Source organism: Balaenoptera acutorostrata, chromosome 11 (genome assembly GCF_949987535.1).
Source record: "Balaenoptera acutorostrata chromosome 11, mBalAcu1.1, whole genome shotgun sequence".
In the NCBI taxonomy this organism is placed as follows: Eukaryota; Metazoa; Chordata; class Mammalia; order Artiodactyla; family Balaenopteridae; genus Balaenoptera; species Balaenoptera acutorostrata.
This window is the reverse complement of record NC_080074.1, coordinates 79,290,161-79,305,092: the sequence shown is the minus strand read 5'-3', so window position 1 is coordinate 79,305,092 and position 14,932 is coordinate 79,290,161. Positions and strand designations below refer to the sequence as shown.

Sequence of the window (14,932 nt, the reverse complement as noted above, 5' to 3'; positions counted from 1 at the left end):
ACTATAAATAAACCCAAGGTACCTTGTTGCACCATTACAAATGCAGAATAAAATAATTATACATTTAAAGAACATGCATAATGAATATTTTATATAGTAAAATGTTTTCGTATTTTATGAAAATACAGAAATCCAATTAAATATTTTCATAAAATTTGCAGAGATCAATATGCATTTTCAACATATTTCATTGACAATCATCCCCTGACTCTTCCTTATGCAATTTGCAGAAGAGAGACAATACCCTACTTCATTCTTATCATGACCTGTTTTAACCCAAGGCAGAGCCCTACTCACTCCAGTTAAGTGCTCATTATTCAGTGACCTTAAAGATGAACTTTTGAGACTAGTATGTACTGTTTTCATTTCAACTAAATACACTACCACACTCACTTGGTAAGGGAGGGGGAACACACTCATGGGAGGAAAGTCTTTGATCCTGAAGTCTTTTCTTCAGAAGAGGGAAGAGCTTCCCTCCTAGGCTGGTACTGAACATGCCAGAAAAGTTAAGTGAGTTGACTTTCTTTCCCAGCGAACAAAGCTCTGGTGCTGAACTTCTCATGCATATATAGAAAAAGATGGTTTATTTTTTTATATCCTGGCCAGAAAAGTCAGGGTCTTATCTGAAAACACACCTGATTCTCTCATTTGTGTGTAATCTAGATATTCCCAGGCCATAAAACTCTTTTTTTATATTTGGTCAGGCATCCACAGCTGTTGAGAGACTTATATGAGTACCACAGTTGTTACTGCAATAACATACTGGCACAAAATAAGTGGCAACTTAATATGAAAGGACACAAAGGTAGTTCAGAGAAGCCCCTTCCTTCAAAACTCTGCAGAGAGGAAAGGAGGGGCCTGAGAGTAAAGTACAGAAGGATGGTATTTGAAAATGCTTCAGAGAGAGAAGTGATACTTGAGTAGCTATTGAAGAATGAGACGGTTTATACCAGGTGGTCTAGGTATGAAAAAGGATTCCACTCCAAGACAACAGCAGAAGCAAAGGTATCGAGACAGATGAGACATGGAACAGAGCAGCAAATTCTTTAGGATTTCGGAGCCTGGGCTAAAAGGGTATGAAAAGAGACACTGCTGCCAATGGTCACCAGGCTCACATCATAAAATCTTTGTGTGAGATGCTACAGAGTACAGACTCCAACATAGGTAATGGAGAAAATAAAGTGACAATATTTTTATTTTAGAAAGAAATCACTAGAAGCAGAGTTGTGGACAGACTGGGAATGCGCAATACTGAATCATAGAGGCCAGGCACAAGGTTACTGCAAGAGTAGACCAGAGAGATGAAGAGGGTTTGAATCCAGGCAGTGGCAAGAGGAGAGAGAGGAAGGGCCGAAAAGGAGCAAGGGAGAGCTCTCTGATCCAAGATCTCAAAGACAAAGCCCATTCCCAAAGAAGTGTAAAAATGAGTCACTCTTTGCCCCCAAAACAGTAGGTGGGAGCCACTTTGATATACCAAAACACCCAGATAATACTGGGTTCAAATCTGGCCTTGTTCTTTGCTAGCTGTGCAACCTTGGGCAACTCACTTAACCCCCTGAGCCTCACACTGGTCATATGTAAAAAGTCAATAATACCATACCTTATGGAGCTGTCAGGAAGAACAGAGATAAAAAATGGAAAGCCCAAGCTTATGACTAGCATGTAATAGAGGCTCAATAAAAAGATGTTTACAAAATAGACAAGAAAAGATTCACATATATGGTTACTCGCTTTGTGGTTTGTTTTTTTTTTTTAAATTGGGGTATAGTTGTTTTACAATGTTGTGTTAGTTTCTACTGTATCGCTTTGTGTTTCTAAACAAAGCTATAAACATGTCTAAATTAGTCAACAATTTATTTTTGAGGCCCAAAAAGCACTTATTTAGCACTTCTATTAATAGAGCTAAAGGAAGTTATTTAGTAGGATTTGTATCAAACATTCAACTATCAACTCAATTCAATTAATATGTAATGAACACCTTCTGGTAGGGATGTTTAGCTTATACTAGAAATCCTGGGAACTGCACAATCAAACTCCATTTATCAGCTCTGTAGATTATCTAAAGACTGAATGGTTTCTGTGGCATCAATACCACAGAACATTCTCTGTCCTTAGTTTCCTTCTTCCTACACAAAAGAAGAGGAAGTTCATGAACAATGGATTATTTCCTTGACACACAGCCACACATCCTCCCAAGCTTTCTGACTACCACGCACCTTAACCTCGATCACTCTATTACCCAAGTTTCCTCTGAATGACCAGCAGCTTCTTCGCTTTGCTAGTGATTTTCACTTTGCTGGGAATAACTTTCATTCTCCTTCAAAACACTAGTCCAAAGCCTAACCTTCTTTTAAGGTCCACGGTGAAATATATCTCCTTCATGAAGTCTTTTCTGAGTGTAAAACAGAATAATCTGTTTGATTCTCTTTCGTGATTCATAACTGTTTTTTAATAAAGAAAATGTTAGGTTCTAAACATGAGGTTTGGTTGCTGTTTTTTTGTTTTTGTTTTTTTTTTAATGCCAACCATCACATAATTGTTTACGTTTTAGTAGATGGAAAATAAAATTCACAATCTCTCTAGACTGTGATTCACCCTGGTTCGCACTTGAAGACTGCTGCCCTCTAAATGTTGGCTGAATGAATGAATGAATGAATAAGTGATATCACTCTTAATTTCTGTAGGTATTTTTTTTTTAAAGGAATTCCTTTATTTTTATTATTTATTTATTTATTTATTTATTTTTGGCTGTGTTGGGTCTTCGTTTCTGTGCAAGGGCTTTCTCTAGTTGCGGCAAGCGGGGGCCACTCTTCATCGCGGTGCGCGGGCCTCTCACTATCGCGGCCTCTCTTGTTGCGGAGCACAAGCTCCAGATGCGCAGGCTCAGTAGTTGTGGCTCATGGGCCCAGTTGCTCCTTGGCATGTGGGATCTTCCCAGACCAGGGCTCGAACCCGTGTCCCCTGCATTAGCAGGCAGATTCTCAACCACTGCGCCACCAGGGAAGCCCCTGTAGGTATTTTAATGTAAGTAGTGGATATGAAAGGAAATCTCTCATGGGACAAGACAGCATGCTGGCAGAAGGGTAGTACGGTGCAACCCTTCATATAGTTTTATAAAATTAAAATATATTGAGATAGAAAAATGTGATATTTTTGAGATATAAATGGATAGAGAGGATATAATGACAACATTTTTATAGAAAAAAAAGAATACTGTTGTATAATAAAGGATGGCAAAAGTGCAACATATATTCAGTTCAACTTAAACAATATTTATAGAGTACCTCTTTTAAATAAGTATGAAGACTGTCAACTATTATCATTAAAAAAAAACTTTTATATGATATATTAGAAAGGGTTAACTTCTTTGGACCTTAGTTTCCTCATCTGTAAAACTAAGATTTAATATCCAATAATACCTAAAAATACCTCAAAACCTAAGGTTTTTGTGAGAATAAATTAAAAATGTCTACTACCTGGGACACTGAAGATACTTAAAAGTTTCCCCAAGGCAATACTACTGATGATTACACTCAGTGATGTTTCTTGCACTCTTTGTAATGTGTTCATGGAGCTTTAGCAGAGAGCTGATGAACCATTTTCATTTCATTTCAATGAACTATTTTCTCTTCTATCATATGTACTATTCATTTAAATGAAACTAGGCCTCCTTTCTCCATGCTTCAAGAATTACCAAAACCATTAGTTTAGTTCTATCTGATTATTTTAGTTTTCCAATCCATGCACAGAAGGGAGATATTTATTTTTCCAAATCAGTATTTGAGTAGAAATATAAAATGGAGAACTGAAAAACATATCCAGTCATGCTTTTTTCTTTTTTGGGGGTGTAGAGGGACAGGTAAGCTAGGAAGCTCGTATTGAGAGAGGTCCAGGTGATGGAAGCTGCATAGAATTTCTAATTAAAAATATTAACCAAAAGCCTCAGAATAATTTCCCCTTCAGAAAAAAGGAATTCAAACTTGACTCGAATCTGGGGTCTAAGCCAGCAGTAATAATGTTCCTTGAAAGCCCTCTCAGATAACAATGAGCCCATCAATCATTTGTTCCAGGAAACTTCAGAAAAAACAGATGATATTAACACATCTGGCTGGGGTGCACTGCGCTACCACCTGTAATAGTCAGTAAGCACTACCTGTTATTTGTTTCTTAGTCTCCAAGTCTCTGGTTTGCTTCAGCACCTGGAGCAGCCGCGGTACTCCATTGAGTTCAGCTACCTCCAATTTGTTGTCATTATCTTCAAACACCAAGTTTCTCAAGGCCCCACACACAGCTCGCTGGATATCTTCATTCTGAATTTTTAGGAGCTGTAGAAGCTTGGGGATGCCATGAAGCTGATTAACCTGGGGAAGAAGTAGATGCATATTTCAGATATTTATTAATTTTGATGTGACATTAAAAATCTTCAACGTAATATGAATGAACAGATGAAGTTCACTGACTTTGTTGATAACTTCCACCAATCAATGTGTGGCACAACCTGGGACTCCAGTGTTCAATATACCCCTGCTCTAAGGCAGTATCTCTCATCAAGGAGCTTAGAATAAATCTGTGAAATTAAAACTGAAACCTATGAAAAAATTAAAGGGCAAAGTTAAGTGATAAAGGGTGACTAAGTGATAAGTGGATAGAAAGAGTTGAATAATAAAAGCCTTAATCATAATGAAGATGAAGAGAACTGGGAATCAGAGAAATAAAGTTTTATGGAAGAATACTACATTACATGAATTTTTTTCCAGGACAGAACTATACAGTCAATATAATATTTTATTTATTTATTTATTTATGGCTGGATTGGGTCTTTGTTGCTGCGCATAGGCTTTCTCTAGTTGCAGCGAGCAGGGGCTATTCTTCGTTGCAGTGCATGAACTTCCCATTGCGGTGGCTTCTCTTATTGCAGAGCATAGGCTCTAGGCACGCGGGCTTCAGTAGTTGCAGCACATGGGCTCAGCAGTTGTGGCTCGTGGGCTCTAGAGTGCAGGCTCAGTAATTGTGGCACACGGGTTTAGTTGCTCCACAGCATGTGGGATCATCCCAGACCAGGGCTCGAACCCGTGTCCCCTGCATTGGCAGGTGGATTCTTAACCACTGCGCCACCAGGGAAGTCCTATACAGTCAATATAAATAATAGAAATCACTCCCATTAGTAGTAGAAGTAAAAATTCATTTACCATGGCAACTGTAGTAGCAATGCAAAACTAACCTTAAATTCAAGCTATTTTTTTTTTTATCGAGGTATAAATGACATATAACGTATTAGTTTCAGGTGCAGAACATAATGATTCGATATCTGTAGATATCGTAAAATGATCATAATAAGTCTATTTAACATCCATCACCACACATAGTTAATTTTTTTTCTTGTGATAAGAACTCTTAAGATCTATTCTCTTAGCAACTTTTTACAGTCACCATGCTGTACATTACATTCCCATGACTTATTTATTTTATAATTGGAAGAGTGCAAGCAATTTTTATGATCAATTGCTTTCAGTATTTAAAAACATTGAAATAAATTATGCAAGCATTTTAGGTAAATAACATAACTTTATACTTTTTAATGTGTTATTTTAAAAATATTTCTTCCATACACATATGCAAGAAAGGGCATGATATTGGAGAAAGAACCAGAGGGTCAGAACTAGGAATAAAAAAGAAAAATAGAAGGTTTTGATTCTGAAACCTAAGGCTGTTTAAGAAGAGGCCAAATAATGAGTCTGAATAAAGTGACTTTGTGTTTTAGGCTGCAAATATTATCTAAAGAAATCAGGAGGAGGATGCAGCATTGCTGAAGAGAAATGTTAAGTTGCAGACTGAGGGCTTTCTTTCTCAGAGGGTTCCACTAGCATCTGATTAAAATTTTAAGTTGGTAAGAGCTTGTGGTAAAGATCTCAGTCATTTTCACCATCTTAATGCAGAAATTTTTAGGAATTAAGTTGCTGTGAATGAACATAAGTTTCCCATTCAGATGATGTTCATCACTTATGAATGATGCCCTAACTGCACAACAGTTTCCACTCAGGAGAGAGCTGCACACCTGGTCCAGTGGCACATTTCACATTTTCTATGTCTCTCATAGACAGACAAATGGAATTTAAGACATTGTCTTCCAATCTTACATCTTCCTTTGTTAGGACTGGGGAGTAGACTAGCAAGTCAGGAATAAAAGTCAAGGCTGTAAAATAATCTAGTAAAAATAATAAACAAAATAATAACCACAATAATAACAAAATAACAACTCTTCCTCCCACTTCTATCATTAGGAGGTATTGGCATAGTGTTAAGAATTTTATATACATTCTCTAATCAATAACTTGCAAGAACCTTAAGAGGAAAGTACTCTTTTGGTCCCTTTAAGGCTTCAGTGGCAGCAGTAAGGAAGAATACTTCCACTTTTGGCTCCCTTCAGAGGAGACAATTGCAGAACAGGAGACAACTGGGAGACTGGCTATCCCAATTTTGTTGGGCTATGTCTAAAGCCATTCTAATGTATTTGTATGAAAATGCTAACAATGATAGCTACCAGTAAGATCTGGTCCAGCAGATCATCTATTTGATCACTTCATCTATTCCTATTATTACACTTCCTTAAAAGCAGAAAGGCACAACTTATTTGACAACAGCCTGTAACTCATGTGTTTCACTAATTCTGTCAATTTCTATTTCATAGTTAGGTTTTATGATGGTTGAATCCGTACGCTCTAGACTTCATAAATGGCAGCTAGACGATAGAAATATTTTATTACTTAATTTACAACTAATAAGTTGCCTTCTTCAAAATATGATGTGAAATGGCCTCCTGGCTAAATTGCATTTCCAGCTGTGATGATAGCGTGAGTGAGAAGTGGCTAGTGGAAGCCTCCACTGCCCTGCCTGGGTGGCATGAATGGCTGTCTTCTGCGAACAGCCCTCTAACCCATTCCCTTACCCTGTCATCTTTATCCCCTTGGCTTTCAGCACTTGCTCCAGTCTGGAAAGAAGGAACTGCAGACACCTGATACTCAGATAAATGCTGATATCCAGCTATAGCTCTGCTCACTGTAGAATGTGACCCCCTAGTATCTGGCACCTACCTCATATTTAAAAATAGATTTTAGTTACCTTTATCCATTTTATCAAATAGATATATATCATATCAAATACAAGAAGTTGATCATATTCTGCTCATTGCCTATAACTAAGGCAGTTGGTAGTGACTCCTATTCACATTAGGTCCAACGTTAAATGCACTGTTCTTGCCCCTCTGAATTCAGGGAAACAGGTGGGACCAGAGAGGTTGCATATGTTTGTTATACTGAATCCTCAGGGGATTTGTTCCCCCTTTGGGAAAGGAAACAACCAGACTAACACGAACATCTCAGAACTTTAAAAAAGCTTCATTTGAGATGGTTTCTAAATATGTGAAAGGGGAAAATCGTATATTAGAATTTTAACTTTCTCCTTGACTGTTCTGATTCTTTTCCCTGCCAACTCTAAAAGAATTAAATGATGAGGGTTTCTGGTGGCAAATAAGTTGAGGGAACAAACTCTGTTGGCTCCCTCATGCCTGGTGCCTTTGCTCTCAGTTCCTTTCCTATCTGGAATGCTCTGCTCACTCTGCTTTTCTTCTGGCAAAGTCCTACTCATCCTGCATAAGCCAGCTCCAATGTCACCTCCTCTGTGAAGTGTCACCTTCTTTCTCTCCCTTCCCTCCCATTAGAATTAATCACTCCTTGCAAATTGGTATAACCTTTCAGGAAGGCAATTGTCAATATGTGTCAAAAACTTCAAACATATTCACTTTTAGTAAACTTCATTAGGAAATAATTTGAAATGCAGACACAAACTAACATGATAATAGTAACTACATTATTTATAATATGGAAAAATAAGAAACCATAAATGTCCAAAGATGGGAGAAGACTGGTTAATGATTGTCACATATCCATATACTGAGGTGTCCACAGGAGAGGCACAGCAATGTTTGAACTGACATTTTATTTGTCATATAGTTCCCTCATCAGTCAAATGGGGATTGTGCAAGATTAGCAGTGTGCTAGGCCCAGAGTAGTTACTCCACACGATAGCTACTACTGTGACCATTAATACGCCACCATTAAAATGAAGTTTACAAAATATATATAAATATATATATATATATATATATATATATTTTTTTTTTGGCCATGCAGTGGCACGACCAGGAATCAAACCCGTGCCCCTGCAGTGGAAGCATGGAGTCCTAACCACTGGACCACCAGGGAGTTCCATTTACAAAATATTTTTAATGTTATGAGAAAATGCTTGAGGCAATGTTATTGAAAAAGTTGAATAAAATATCTAAATATCATAAAGAAGGGAATGAAACTAGGGGGTTTGGGAGAAATGGTGGGGTTATAATGTATGAAAGGGGCATGCCACTTTGTATTTTTTTAAACAACAAGCATGTATTTAGGCATACTTTTTAAAAACAAAACATCCCCATAAACAAAGCTACATATTCAATTTGATGACAGCTATGTACATGTACGCATTAAAAAAATCAGAGAGGAAAACCAAATCATAACAATAGAGGGACTGTGGGCTTTTTTCCTTTTTTCTTTCTTAATTTCTCAAATTTCTTATAATGAGTTTGTATTAGTTTTACAATAAGATTTTGCAAGACAGTTATGGCAGTCACTGCTTTGGTGATGAGATTTGAAGCAGGCATGGAAACAAAACCAGCTTAAGAAGGGTCTTGCAGATTAAATTAAGGGATTTGTCCTTTATACTGCAGGCAAGCAGGGCAGATATTGGAAAGGTCTTGCTGGATGCTGTGAAGAGACTGGGATTAGGAGTGGATAAGAATGGAGGCAGAGAGATTAATTAGGAGGCAGCTGGATTAAAAGGATGATGGTGACAGGGATCAGCATCTTGATTAGGGAGAGCAAGATGTAGGCAGATTCAGGACACTTTTTTAAAAAAATATTTATTTATTTCTTTTCTTTTCTTTATTTATTTTTTGGCTGTGTTGGGTCTTAGTTGTGGCACGCGGGATCTTCATTGAGGCATGTGGGATCTTGTGTTGTGGTGCTCTGGCTCTTCGTTGTGGTGCACGGGCTTCTCTTTAGTTGTGGCATGCAGGTTTTCTCTTCTCCAGTTGCGGCACGTGGGCTCCAGAGCACATGGGCTCTGTAGTTTGTGGCACACGGACTCTCGTTGAGGCGCAGGAGCTCAGTAGTTGTGGCATGCGGGCTTAGTTGCCCCGTGGCATGTGGGATCTTAGTGCCCCAACCAGGGATTGAACCCGTGTCCCCTGCATTGAAAGGCAGATTCTTTACCACTGGACCACCAGGGAAGTCCCCAGGACACTTTTTTTTTTTTAATTAATTAATTAATTTATTTATTTATGGCTGTGTTGGGTCTTCGTTTCTGTGCGAGGGCTTTCTCTAGTTGTGGCAAGCGGGGGCCACTCTTCATCGCGGTGCGCTGGCCTCTCACTATCGCGGCCTCTTTTGTTGCGGAGCACAGGCTCCAGATGCGCAGGCTCAGTAATTGTGGCTCACGGGCCCAGTTGCTCCGCGGCATGTGGGATCTTCCCAGACCAGGGCTCGAACCCGTGTCCCCTGCATTGGCAGGCAGATTCTCAACCACTGCACCACCAGGGAAGCCCCCCAGGACACTTTTAAGAGCAGCATTAATAGGACTTGAAGACTGCATGAACATGAGAAGTAAGGAAGAAAGAAGGTTCAAAGTCTCTGTTCCTATTTTGGTGTCAAACTACCTGGGTGAACTACCACTCACAGAGGAGTGAGTTATTATTTCAGGGCAAGCATTGTATGATTATCTGATTGCATTCTCACAACAACTCTTTGTAGTAGGACTATTAGTTCCAGTTTAAAGGAAAGCTGAGGTTTAGAGTGGTAAAATATCTTGCCCAAGGTCACCCAGGTAATTAGGTTGCTGGGATTCACACCCAGCCCCTGGCTACTCTTGAGAGTCAATGCTTAAACCACCACATACCCTACCTGCCAACCCAGCAGAAAGAACAAGTTTAGAAGGAGAACTGACTGAACAGTAGAGAAAAAACAGCAATGAAGATAATGTGTTCATTTTTAGATAAGTTGATATTGAGTTCAGTGGGATGTCTAACAAATAGACGGACATGTGGTTTGGAACCCAGGGAAAGATAAGGTCTGGAGATGCTGTGTCATTAGCACTCAGATCACACATTAGTGGAAGCCAGAGGAGTAGATGAGGTGGGTCAGGAGATGGTGTCAAATAAGAAAAGTCCCAGGAAAGCATCTAGGGAACATAAACATTTAAGGTACAGGTTGCGGATAATTTTTTTTTTTTTTAACAGAAGAAACCTGAAGGAGTCAGAGAAATGGAAAAAGAGCCAGGAGACTCTGGGCCAAAAGAAGAAAGTTTCAGAAAGGAATGAGGGATTGACAGTGTTAAATGCTGAGTCTTAATCAAATAAAATAATAACTGAAAAGTTGACACTGAAGTTTATGATTTAAAATTTTGATCTTTATATTCAAACTGTAACTGTTTTTTGTAAATAACATTAAAAAACTATAGTACCATTCTTAATATTAATGGGATTTTGTTAATGCCCTTGGGTTATATTTTCATTTCTTAGATTTTCTACCAAGCATATACATGTAGAGGTTTCATACAGTTTTCATGTTTCATTACTTTTAAAACCAGTCTTTGTTCTAGCTTTATTACAATGAATAAGAGCTAAGAAGGCAAGCATAGGTTTAATCCTATATGCAAGCAAAATGATATTTACAATCAAATTAGTAATTTAAGAGATAGTGGAAATCTAGCCCAACTTGGATAACAAGAGAAAATTTCATGTAATTCCACATTATAAAATGAAAGCATGTATAAAAATGCTGAGTTTTCAAAATTGGGAATAAAAAAAGATTTGTGTATAAAGGTTTATTACTAGCTAAATGTATTATTTTTCAAAGTGCTTACTTATTTTTTCTATGGAATAAACATAGGCAAAGGGTCAGTGAGAAATACCCAAGACTTACATAATTTTAAAAGTAAAAATAGATGGGATAGGGCTTCCCTGGCAGCGCAGTGGTTAAGAATCCGCCTGCCAATGCAGGGGACACGGGTTTGAGCCCTGGTGTGGGAAGATCCCACATGCCGCGGACCAACTAGGCCCGTGAGCCACAATTGCTGAGCCTGCGCGTCTGGAGCCTGTGCTCTGCAACAAGAGAGGCCGCGATGGTGAGAGGCGTGCGCACCGCGATGAAGAGTGGCCCCAATTTGCCGCAACTAGAGAAAGCCCTCGCACAGAGACGAAGACCCAACACAGCCATAAATAAATTAAAAAAAAAAAAATAGATGGGATAGGTCTTTTGAAGCAATACATAAAATACAGATATCATGAAGAAAAATATTGACAAATTTACTTCATAAGAATTTTAAATTAGGGACTTCCCTGGTGGCACAGTGGTTAAGAATCCACCTGCCAGTGCAGGTGACACGGGTTCCAGTCCTGGTCCGGGAGGATCCCACATGCTGTGGAGCAACTAGGCCCGTGTGCCACAACTACTGAGCCAGTGCTCTAGAGCCCGCGAGCCACAACTACTGAGCCCATGTGCCACAACTACTGAAGCCTGCGCGCCTAGAGCCTGTGCTCTGCAACAAGAGAAGCCATGGCGATGAGAAGCCCGCACACCACAACGAAGAGTGGCCCCCACTCGCCGCAACTAGAGAAAGCCTGCACTCAGCAACAAAGACCCAACGCAGCCAAAAATAAATAAATTAATTAATTAAAAAAAAAAGAATTTAAAATCATGCACGATGAAAGATATCATAAGCAAAGTTAGGAAACAACACTGTCACATATGTAGCAATGGATTAACGTGCATAATAGGTAAAGAACTCCTACAAATAATTAAGAAACAGACACACGTCTTGGGACTTCCCTGGTGGCACAGCGGGTAAGACTCTGCGCTCCCAATGCAGGGGGCCCAGGTTCGATCCCTGGTCAGGGAACTGGATCCCACATGCATGCCGCAACTAAGAGTTCGCATGCCACAACTAAGGAGCCAGCAAGCTGCAACTAAGGAGCCCGAGAGCTGCAACTGGGGAGCCTGCCTGCCACAACTAAGACTCAGTGCAACCAAAATAAATGAATAAATAAATAAAATATTAAAAAAAAAAGAAACAGACACACATCTTAGAAAAAATAGCCAATGAATTAAAAAATGACAATTGACTGAATAAATACAAAGTCAAAAAAATATCAAAAAATGCTCATCTTTGGGGCTTCCCTGGTGGCGCAGTGGTTGAGAATCTGCCTGCCAATGCAGGGCACACGGGTTCAAGCCCTGATCTGGGAAGATCCCACATGCCGCGGAGCGGCTAGGCCCGTGAGCCACAATTACTGAGCCTGCGCGTCTGGAGCCTGTGCTCCGCAACAAGAGAGGCCGCGATAATGAGAGGCCCGCGCACCGCGATGAAGAGTGGCCCCCACTTGCCACAACTAGAGAAAGCCCTCGCACAGAAATGAAGATCCAACACAGCCATAAATAAATAAATAAATAAAATAAACCCAAAGTTTAAAAAAAAAAAAGTAAAAAAAAAAAATGCTCATCTTCATGAATAATTAATGAAATGCAAGTGAAAAAAAAAATCAGTGGAAGCTCATTTGTCTGACTTACTAACTGATCTGCAGGATTAATCACATTCTCTTTTCCCTCTGTGACATCCACAGATTTTGAGTACTATCAAAGCTGTAGGTTAGTATACGTTGGCCTTTGCATTCTTATTTCTTCTAGTTTACCAAGAATAACTTAGGTTTCTTACTCAATGCATTTATGTCAGTTATACTTGTTATTGTAATTATGTAATTTATTTACCTATTCTGAAAAAGCTCTGTGTATCTGAAAACTAACTTGAAAGCTTTAGAAAGACTAGAGAAAGGTGAAGAGCTTTAAAAAGCTCTGTAATTGGTTGTGGAAGAAATTAACCTAAAAGACTAGGTAAAAATATAAGAATCTAGAAGGATACGAACTCAGATGAATAAGTGCCACTAAGTTCTCATCTCACTCCAAAAAAACTAAAAATGGCAAATGAAACATAATCGGCATAGTTTATGTATGAAAGACAATGACAAATTCTGTGTGTGTGGGTGTGTGCATAATTTTTTAAAAGAATTTCTCTGTAACTCTGATTACCTGATCAGTTATTCGTCTTGATTTCCAGAAATGGAGAATTTCTTCTATAAAGAGATACCTTTCTTTCTCCTTATCAGATTAACAAAAATGAACAAAAAAGAATAATATGTTGTGGTAGTAATGGTGCATGTAAATAGGCACTTTGACACCATGCTGGTGGGAGTGTAAATTTGTATAATTTGGGGGAAGATTTATAGGAGGTTATTTATCAAAATTAAAAGTGACTAACTAGTAATGAGGACTGGATTTACCTACCATCTGAACAATTTTAAAAACCAGACAAGGCTTCCCTGGTGGCGCAGTGGTTGAGAATCTGCCTGCCAATGCAGGGGACATGGGTTCGAGCCCTGGTCTGGGAAGATCTCACATGCCACGGAGCAACTAGGCCCGTGAGCCACAACTACTGAGCCTGCGCGTCTGGAGCCTGTACTCCACAACAAGAGAGGCCACGATAGTGAGAGGCCCACGTACCACAATGAAGAGTGGCCCCCGCTTCCCGCAACTGGAGAAAGTCCTCGCACAGAAACGAAGACCCAACACAGCCAAAAATAAATAAATAAATAAATAATAATTAAAAAAAAAGAAAAAGCTACAGAGACATACAGTATTTAAAAAAAAAAAAACCAGACAAAACATACAATAGTTTCAATAACTGGACATGAGGCAATGATGGACAGCGATCCCTAAGAGATGGAGAACAAGCAAGGACAGCCCTACTGCTGCCTCAGATCACAGTCTTGAGAGAGTTCCCAGGCTACGGTGCGATGCGGGAAAATCTAAAGTGGAATTCAACAAGCAGAGCTGAGGAGAAAGAGTGAAGAATCCAAGAAGAACAAAGAGGCTAATGTTTGCAGGGAGGAGTAACAGTAAGAAAAGAGCTGCACAGAAAGAGAACTCCTGAGATCTGCAGAGGGTGCCCATTTAGTATTCAGTAGAGTATTAATCAGTTCATCTTTGTGAGGAAGTTGCCTGAGGCCATGGAAGTAACTGCCTAAAAAAGTTACTGCTCCTCATGCTCACACAGGCCCGTGAACAGGGCCTATTCTCACTAGCCAGCCAGAAAGCCTCATAATTCATAGTACATTGGGTAGAGTTCTCAGAAGTGTCTTGCCTTAAGAAGTGGGGACTAATTAGTTCTAGAATAAATGCTGCTCTGGTCCCACCAACAAATCTTAAAAGCAAGATTTGAAAGAGTCAAACTGTTTTCAAGTAATTTAATTGTTATCCTTGAGTTTGTGAAGAAAACTCAAGAATATCTACAAATATAAAAATGCCCAGCATCCAACAAGATAAAATTCATAATACCTGGCATTCGATAAAAAATTTCCAGGCATGCAAAGAAGAAAAATATTATCCATAATGAGAAGTAAAAACAATCAAATGAAACCCACTCAGAATGTAAATTGGTGCAGCCACTATGGAAAACAGTATGGAGGTTCCTCAAATAACTGAAAATAGAGTTGCCATATGATTCAGCAATCCCACTCCTGGGCATATATCTGTTCTTTTTTTTTTTTAAATCTGTCATCAATTTTATACACATCACTGTATACATGTCAATCCCAATCGCCCAATTCAGCACACCACCATCCCCACCCCACTGCAGTTTTCCCCCCTTGGTGTCCATACGTTTGTTCTCTACATCTGTGTCTCAACTTCTGTCCTGGACATATATCTGGACAGAACTATAATTTGAAAAGATACATGCACCCCTATGTTCATAGCAGCACTATTCACAATAGCCAAGA

General features: G+C 39.1%; 1 protein-coding gene across 2 annotated transcripts in view; it reads right to left on the bottom strand.

The window, feature by feature from the left end:
- The window catches only part of PKP2 (plakophilin 2), a 94,626-nt gene that overhangs the window by 41,887 nt on the left and 37,807 nt on the right, over positions 1 to 14,932 (bottom strand). For both annotated transcript variants that reach the window (XM_007175656.2, XM_007175657.2), the window contains exon 5: positions 4,154 to 4,361. In XM_007175656.2, the coding sequence (XP_007175718.2) occupies positions 4,154 to 4,361 (208 nt within the window). The remainder of the gene's footprint in view (positions 1 to 4,153; positions 4,362 to 14,932) is intronic.